The sequence below is a fragment of the Melanerpes formicivorus genome, unplaced genomic scaffold (genome assembly GCF_026170545.1).
Source record: "Melanerpes formicivorus ecotype bairdi unplaced genomic scaffold, bMelFor1.0.p_v2 SCAF_19, whole genome shotgun sequence".
In the NCBI taxonomy this organism is placed as follows: domain Eukaryota; kingdom Metazoa; phylum Chordata; class Aves; order Piciformes; family Picidae; genus Melanerpes; species Melanerpes formicivorus.
In genome coordinates this window covers 9,091,704-9,100,890 of record NW_027142371.1, presented here as the reverse complement: position 1 = coordinate 9,100,890, position 9,187 = coordinate 9,091,704, and the positions used below count along the sequence as shown (strand labels likewise).

At 39.3% G+C, this 9,187-nt stretch overlaps 1 protein-coding gene across 1 annotated transcript in view; it reads right to left on the bottom strand.

The window, feature by feature from the left end:
- Positions 1-2,398: 2,398 nt before the first annotated feature.
- VAPB (VAMP associated protein B and C) overlaps positions 2,399-9,187 on the bottom strand; it is a 30,685-nt gene continuing 23,896 nt past the window's right edge. The window contains exons 4-6 of the mRNA XM_068150011.1: positions 6,960-7,040; positions 6,013-6,189; positions 2,399-3,873 (exon numbers count right to left, since the gene is read on the bottom strand). Coding sequence (XP_068006112.1) covers positions 3,715-3,873; positions 6,013-6,189; positions 6,960-7,040 — 417 coding nt within the window. The 3' untranslated portion in view covers positions 2,399-3,714. The remainder of the gene's footprint in view (positions 3,874-6,012; positions 6,190-6,959; positions 7,041-9,187) is intronic.

The window sequence follows — 9,187 nt, the reverse complement described above, 5'->3', positions numbered from 1 at the left end:
CTGCAAAGTAAGATTCCAACTTTATGCCACTAACAGCATTTCAGGACAAAAAGGTAACATGGAAATCTACCATCAGGCTATTACAATCCTGTATTTTTAGGGAATTACATTATGGTCCATCGACCCCTCTCAACATGACATTACCTTGCTCTTCAGGCCCTCAAGCAGTAAGTTGAACCTGGGTGCGCAGCTCGCACTCACAGCTGTGTATTAACAGCTAACAACAGCCAGTGCAGAGCAATAGTTGTGATCCCTCTTGCATGGAACAATTACCTTAAGATGTGGCTCTCTCTGTGAAAGTAGTAGAAACCATGTTCCATTCATTTCCCAGTACTAGGCTCCAAGACATTTAGCTAGCTATTTATGCCAAATCCACTCAAAGAGTGCAGACAGGAGTGCAGAGCTCCACAGAACCAAGACTATAGAGGCAGCCTCTACTGTCTCTCGAAAAAAAAAATGCAAACAGGCATCCTAAAACAACAGCAAGGACAAGAATTAGATTAAGTAGTAATTTGATTTCTACTATCATGTATCAATTACATTTTCTAGCAGCTGGTGTTGTGTGAGGACACCAGAAGATAACCTTATTTAGAAACTCTGTTTCATGCATAACATCCTAAGATACATAGTGCCCTCCAGAATGAGTCACTTTCCATGACTACTTCATGGAAAACATTTGCTCTGCTGTCATCAGGTAAGGAACAATGTACAGAAGATCCAGGTGGCTTAAGCACATTCATTCAATGTATTTTGCAAACTATCTACAGACTGGCCTTTAGGAACCTTGGAATAAAAAAAACCCCAAACCCTCTTAGACTTCTTTCAGCTGCATACAGAAGGAGGGTACTAAGGATTCCACTCATCGGTCATTTTCTTTTAAGCTCAGCAAATGCAAAGTGTGACCCAGACAATGCAGTGCCACTGTCTGTTCAGACTATTGTCAGAAATGGTTAGCATGCAGCTCAGAATTTCAAGTTCCAAAATATAAGCAGTTAAATTAACAGTCCTGCTTAGGACTGATGGTGTGGGCTGGCCCCAGCTGTAAGCTACAGTACCAACAGATCCTTAACTAAGGTCCTCTGCTTGTTGGTCTCCTTTAGCACACTTGTAAGGCATCAAGCAAAGCATGAATTTTTTTTTGGGAACTCTTTATAATCCTGGAGTGCAAACAGCAGGAACAAATTTGCTTACAAAATGATCTAAAGTTCCAAGTTGTCACAGATCACCAAGAGAGACTACTGAACAGTGGAGGGAAGACAGCCACTCTGCCGGCTTTTGCCTTCATCTGGGAGCTGTCTGTGCCAGCTAAACCATCTCTGGTAGCTAACAATGTCTGTAAAATTTGCTTGGACTATTCTTACAGCTATACTGAGAAGACTTCAAAGCTTCAATCTTCCCCCTTTACACTGCAAAGAGTCTCCCCCCCGCTCCACTTTTTGGAGGATGTTTTTCAGGAGACTAGGAATCCTCCTCTTCTGAGGACATGTTTTTAGTGAGAGCAAGACATTTACAGCCTCTTAAAAACAGCCCTCCACTGCATAGGTCAGTCTGCCTTCAGTAAAGGTTTGCTCAAACATATACTTGAAAGCCATGAAAATTAATTTTACAACATCACTTACAACCTTGTCTTTCTGACAAGGTTGTTTAAAGATCTCATGGAAAAGTATTCATTAGCTTCTACTGCCTACAAAGTATCTTTTTTCTTGGTAAGTTCTGGCCAATTTGTTACACTGAACTCAGTTTTGTCCTTTCCAGCTCATCTCCCAGCTTCTCTGCCCTTTGCAGGCACACCTTAATAGCTTTGTCATGTCCATGCTGAGCAGACAAGACACTAGCATTTCAAAGTGCTGTTGAACCTTCTAGAGGTACTTCCAGAGCTCTCTCCAAAAGCTGAACACAAGATGCTTTTTCCTTCTATTTTCTTATTAAATCTCACATAGAATCTAACTGATTTGCACTTGCAAAGCAGGAAACCCTCCAGACACAAGTGGAACGAATATAAAGGTCAACAAGTGTGGCGGAGAGGCTGCAGCTCTAACAGCTTTCTCAAGAAATTACAGGAATAAAGGAATGAAAGAAGTCACTTTCAGAAGACATCTCTTAATCCTTACAGGTGTTACAAAACCTTTTGTCACCAATGGCTTTTGGACCTAACATCTAAGCATACAGAGGAATTTAGCTGCTCAAAAGCTGTTTCATCTACTGCTGTTCAACGTGTTAGAACACGCCGAGCTTGTGCACTTTGCTTAAAACCAAAATTACCTAAACCTTACTTTCAACTCATTACTGACCCCAAGTGAACTGAAAAGTGGGGAGTTCCCTTGTACCTCAGCAGCCAGCACATTAGTATGAACACCACTTATGTCTATCAGACTCATGATGAGGTTATCTGGATTGATTTTTGGGGGGGGGGGGGGGGGGAAATACATTCATCCTGAAACAAGACTGCAAGTTTTCTTATGCCATAATCTAAGTTCACACAGACTACTTTTTCCTCCCCCACCTCTAAAGCTCTGAGAACATGACAAAAGTAACAAAGGAAACATTAATTTGGGGGCTTTATTTAATTTTTCTTGTCTTGTTTTTTTTTCTTTTTTTAAGATGCTACATAGTCAAACAGGATTGGTCTTTTATGGCATAGGACTAGCTTACTACTAATATTTTTCTTCCCTAGATAGACTTATTTACATACAAAACCAGGTTCCTGACCACTGTTTCTCTAATGCTCAGATGATTTAAACTCCCAACAATTGTGTAGTGCCCAAAACACCAGGAGGCAGAAGAATCTCATGTCACTACAGCAGCAGATTTTTAGTTCTAGTCACTGGCTTTAACCAGGTGCCTTTTCCTATCATATAGTATTAGTCAATTTTGTGACAATAAGGAAACATGAGATGAAATACATTAAATAAGTTAAATATGCATTAAACATCTCTGAATAACATTTTAATCCAACTAAATGAACCAACAGCAATGTAGCTTGGTCCCTTCATGAGAACAAGGCGTTGACCTTTATTCCAAATGAGCGTCATACCAGTCAGTAGATGCCTCTTAATGATGCCTAGCACATTCAGCATTGCCACATACAATTCTTTTCAGCTTCTCACTAGTCATTTAAGTGCCAAGGAATTGGTAACTTGCACAGAGTTGAAGACACTGACAGAAAACTGTTAAATTTATGAGCAGAATGGCAGATTAACGTTATTTTACAGAAGTTATCAACACCTCCTGCCTAACCCAGCTCCAAACATCCAAATCGGGCCAGCTCCAGCAGCGGAGGAATCATTTGTTCAATTTTTCTTTTTTTTATCCTTTTTTTTTGTTTGTTTCCCTTTCCCTTTTTTTTTTTTTTTTTTTAATGTCTTTTTTTATTTTTTAAAGAAGTAATCCAGCAACATGTACCAGGGTCTAAGAATGTTTAAAATGACATATACAATACTCCATTGTAGTGTTAAATCCTTCTCTCCCCACCTTCATCACCGAAGTGTAGCCTCTTCCATTCGTTCGCTCGTTGTACATTTTAAACTTTCTAGATTATGTTACATAGTATTTGTGCAGGGGTAATTTAAAGGCAAGACCTGTGAGATGTCATACATTAATTGTTGGTTTTCTTTTTTTTTTTTTTTTTTCTTTTTTAAACATTGTTATGAATAAATTTAATCCAATGATATGGCAGAACCATCAAACCAATTTACAATTTCCAGCATGCTGCCTCTACAAGGCTATTTTTCCTATAATTACACCAAAGACAAAGAACAAAACCACCAAAGCAAGTAGTCTGGAGCTGAGCCCTTCATCCTTGACAGCAGCTGCAGAAGCAGATATTGGGTTGTTTGTCTGGGGTGCCTTCCTCATCCGCAGTCCATCTTCTTCCTAAAAGGCAGATATAGTGATTATTTCTACTGAATGAAGCCTTTAAATAGTCACCCCTACATTTATTTCAGGTGGGCATAATAAAACAGGTGAAGCTAATTTACAGCTGATTCAGAGCTCTCTTTCCTAGATAATCCTAAGGAGGACAGGGAAGTGAGGTAGGAAAGAAACTGACCAACAAAAAAATCCCAACCACCACCATGTCCTCTTGGAAGTTTTCTTCTGCTGACTGAAGTAACAGGGGAAGCAATGAGAAATCCTGCAAGAACACCAGGCCAAAGTCTGGAGACAGCTTCAGAACTTCACAAAGAATGATGGAGGGAAGGGCATAAAGATGCTTGTCTTGCTCTGTAAGCAAATAAAGTTCTGTGGAAGAAAACACTTTCCAATGTAACTAAGATAGGTTGTGAACAGGATGCAACTAAGGCAATTATAGTCAGTATTCCCCTAGGTAGATGTCACAAGCAAATTTTACCAGCATTTGAAGGGAAATGTCTTTCTCCCATCATATTAATGCTGACATTTTGACATGATACTAATTGGCAATAATTGGGCTATTTTCATGGTATGAGTTTGACAGCTCTCCTGATTTAAAGATATTTTATCTGTTCTCACCCATCATAACACTAGATATTATCAAGTGCCGATGATGTTCCCCCCATCTTGATCTTAACTGTTGTGTAGCACAGCTGTGTGTTAGCACACTCCATTCCACTCACACACAAAAACACTTCAAAAGATGGTAGAAAACAGCCTCTTGTGACCTTCATTGGTGAGGCAACAGGGTTAGACTTTATGTGATATAATATTAGAGTGCAGAAGTGTAAGACATGAAGTGGAAGCCTCAAGTCTATATAATAAACAAAACCCTCAAGAAATAACACTGTAATAAAATTACTGCAGCCTTAAGAATTGTCAGGTAAGTGAAAGTCAAAAGGCTCAGTGTACATCAATGTTTGTCACTTTTGAATGTGAAGGGGCACCTAACATTCTGGAAGAAAACTTTGTTTTACAGAATGACTTATTTAATAAGTCAGAGATCAATAGGTTGCTACTGCTGTGAGTCTTGATAGGGACAACTGACTGTTGCAAACAATAAACCAGCATTTACCTAAACAGCAATGTTACTGCTAGAAACAACTCATGTTCATTTAAAATGTTTTCACTTCATTTTGACAGTGACTCTAACCTGACACTGACAGCACCTGGCAGCTGGCAGTAATTTACCCTTGTTTTTTGATGCTTTACAGGCACTTTTAACACTCCACGAAGGGAACAAACAGCTCACCATTTACAGACGTTACTGTAAGACATCAGCTCAACTCTAGATACCTCCTGCAGAGTGCTTATTCAAGACTGATTTGCAAAAAAACAAAATAAACACAAAGTCATATAATACTTCTAACATTGGGAGGTGCTGGCAAAACAAGAACAGAAGGAGTATTTGTGGTTGTGTCTCAGCTATATTCATAGATTATTTCTATGTATAAAGCAAAACTTGTTTACAAACGTTAAAGTAATTTCTTCATGCATCAGCCATCAGAGCTGACAGAAGAGTTCCTTTCACTGGGCTCCAGCAGTCACACACTCCAAATTTCCACTGCTGCTGGTATCTGTGAAACTGGACATTTACAGCAAACAAAATGACTGTAACAAGAGTTTCTCAGCATGGTGACGAAGGCTTCTCAACAAGTTGATTCCAGAGCCATGTGCTGGATACGACAGGAAGCACATTTCCTATTAACCTGTCTTAATTTGGGCATTTCAATTGCATATTATAGGTGAAATTACCGAAACACTCAGTATTTGCACAACACCGCCCTCAAGCTTCCAGCAGCTTGAGAACAGGGCCAAGTCCAACAATGAACGTTTCATTTAGACTAAGAAAAGAAGGTGAGGAAAGAAAAGAAAATAGAAAGGGAATTCATTAGTTGGTGTCCAGTGAGTTCCTCTGACTGCACTTTTCGAAGAAGACATTGAGTTCAACGCTTTTCTTTCAAGAGAAATGCCAATTATCTTCTAATTCATAGATAACATTAAAATACTGTACACCAAGGTTGGGTAACCCAGCCTTTAATTCAGAAGCTTCTTTGTCAGGAATGGAGTAAACCTGGGAAAACAGAACAATAGTATCTTTACCTTAAACTGTTTATTCTCCTCCCGTAACCTCTGAACTTCTACTTGAAGCCTCTTATAGTCTTCCATTACTTTCTTAACTTCAGCATCATCCAAAGAAGAACTTAATGATTTAGACATTACAGAGGAATCTGTCTTTGTTGCAGTTGTGGATACAATTTTATTTATTTCTATGTCATGCTGTTAAAAAAGGAGAGTGATTTTAGTTAGTTAGTAACACCACCCCCTGATTGTTTAGGAGGAGAAACAGGTAAAATTGTCTGTGCGCCCCTGAAACATGCCTGTACCAAAACCAAACCCAAACAACATTTTCCTGTTTGTAACCTTTACTTCCATCTCTTTCTTGCCTCACAGAAAACACCAGATCAGCATCAATAAGTGCAGACAGAATGACCTGCATTTTTCTGTTCCTGCACATACAGAAAAGGGAACATCCTTAGACCTCTTTCCACAATGGAAGCGGGAACTCACTTGCTCACAGCCTGCTGCGTTTGTGTCTTCCTCACTAGCTGTCTACCCATTTACTTCCTGAAATCAGTATTGTATCAAGGAAGAAAAGGGGAGTGTCAGACAGGCAAAGATTTATATTGCTGACAGTCACAACTGCTTCAGCATGACCTCTGAGCTTTGTGGCCATCTATCAGCATCTTTCAATTTTTAGAAAGTATTCTTCACCCTGTGATTTTCAACCAACCGAAAACAGAACAACTCCGGAGATTTCTTTGTGCTTGTGTTGCACTTACATTGCTCAAATTAGCTGCCAGTTACATTAAGCACCACTAAGATTTTAAACAGTTTGGATTGTTTTCCAAGGGTGACACCATCCAGGCAGTGAAACAGAAGGTCCTGCCTTTTGCTTGCTTATCTAGCTGTCTGTATAACCATGCCACTTGACGTGATTTGCTGTGGTATTAAGTTAAAACACCCAACATGCATCTGACAATACTCACAGGCTTATCATTTTCCGCTGGTAGCTCAAACACACACCTAAGTTTCGAATCCATGAGCTCTTCTGGTTTGGCTTCTTTCCACTGGAATAATTTAGTATTAATTTAGTATTAGACACAGCAGTGTAAGACAGATGGAAAATGTAGTCTGATGTAAAGAAATTGCATCATGGTACTCAGGAAAAGCCCCACAAGTGTTTATCACGTTACCATGAACCACATACATGATGAAAAAATGACACCAAATAGGTGACAGAGAGGTATTGAAAAGAAGGACCAGATACTATGAAGGAATCATTCCAAATAGTCTGAAACCCAGGTAATTTGTGAGAGAACTGGGAGCTGTGTAAGAGTAATTAGCATAGATAGGGGGAGCTATGGTCCTGATTAACAACAACAAAAAACCCCCAACAAACCAAACCCAAACCAATAACCACCAAAAAACCCCATCAAAACTACTAATACCTGAAATGCATTCAAAGGAATGCAAAGACAAGGAAAAAAAACCCAGATAGTAACAGTGTTAGTTCTGAAGCCTTTGTTTAGCACAGCTCCTATTCAAACTTTTTCAACTGCATGAGGTTTTCCTCCTGACTGGTAGGAAGAAAACCTCCTTGTTCTTCTTGTCCTTATTTTTTCACCAACAAAGTCTATAAACAATAACCGATGTGCTACATATAGGACAGCTTTCCCTCTCATCCTTCTCCCCTCTTCAACTAAAAGCCCCACCATAAATAAGCTCTCTTCTAGTATTTTTAATAGGACTTAACAAGTATAAATCTTTGCTGATTATCAGCTGGAACCCTGAACTGAAAAGTTTGATTCATAGCAGTGATACAGCAAGAAGTGGCCACATTTATGTCCTGGAGTTCTCACATGCTTCTGTTCACTTTGTCCATACTTTTGGCAGCATGGTATTGCTCAGCATATCTCAAGTAGGTGTCAAATTATGGCTGACCCCTGTACAACCTGAAGAAGTATTTGACTCGAATAGCTGACTTGTACTTTGGCTTTTCTGTGGCTGAAGTCAGAATTCTATTTCAAGCTCGTTGGCTGCCTGTGAAGTGCTGAAAGCTGTATAGTACTCCAGTAATTTGTCTCACCTGTTTATCCAGAATAGGAAGAGACTTGGAGAGCGGTAACAAAACTGAGAACTCACCACATGTTATAGGAAAAGAAATTGTATTGGTCTGGATAGCTCTGGAAAACTCAAAGAGCAATCTATGTCCAGAACCTGTTCTTTGCTATCAGATTAAGATTTTCATGGCATAAAGTACATCATAAAAATTAAAGAGTTAGAAGGAACAGCAGACTGGATTATCCTTCTAGTGATGCAGACAGTTTATTACTATTGCTGTTTCTCCCACTGGATCTTATTTTGAGGCCATTAAACAAATACAGTTCCATAAATCTCTTCAGAAGGCAAACTCTTAACCCTGCAGAGTGCTGCAGCTTTGAAAAGCTGTTCAGATTGCAAAGACTACTGTAAAAAAGCCATGAGATGTAGTCTAGGGAGTTTTGGGGTTGGCTTTTTAGATTCTAAGTAACATGTATACATACAAACACATGCAAGCCCCACTACTTAAGAGCAATGGCCTTTTTTGCTTTTTTATTGTCTCAACAATAGCTACTGAATGTTCTCTCAAGCTAACAAAAGCTAGACTAGAGAAAGCTTCCTTGTGCCTTCTTGCAAAAGCTGACATACTGGTTTGTTGCTTTCCAAGTCATCTTAATGTAGCCTGAGACATTATTTCTACATCTTTTGTCCTTCTTTGCTTCAGCACCTACAGGCTTCTGTCAGTCTCATTTGTAATCCACAGGAGAAAAATCTATGAGGGCCTTTCATTTACCTAAGCCACAACACACATAGGTAGGGATAAAACAAAATACAGTACTTGTAAATCATCCTCCTGGTTCTTGCTGGATAAAGGAGCTGCTCAAGGGAAGACTCAAGACTGAGAGCAGAGGCATAAATCATGAAAGATGTCACAGACTTTAGAGCACATTCTATTCAATCTTAGAATATACAGTTTAAGTTGGCCTTTCTAAAAGAGGATCTAATGAAAAAATTACAACTCTCTAACATTTGTTTGATTGCTTAGTATTGTGCTACTGAGATGTCCTAAAGAAGGAACCACAGACATGAACAGTGATTTTTCAGTGCAAGATTCCTGAGGCTTGAAATAAGCAGCAAAGGCCTCGTTATGCTCAGAGATGGAAATCTGGCAAAG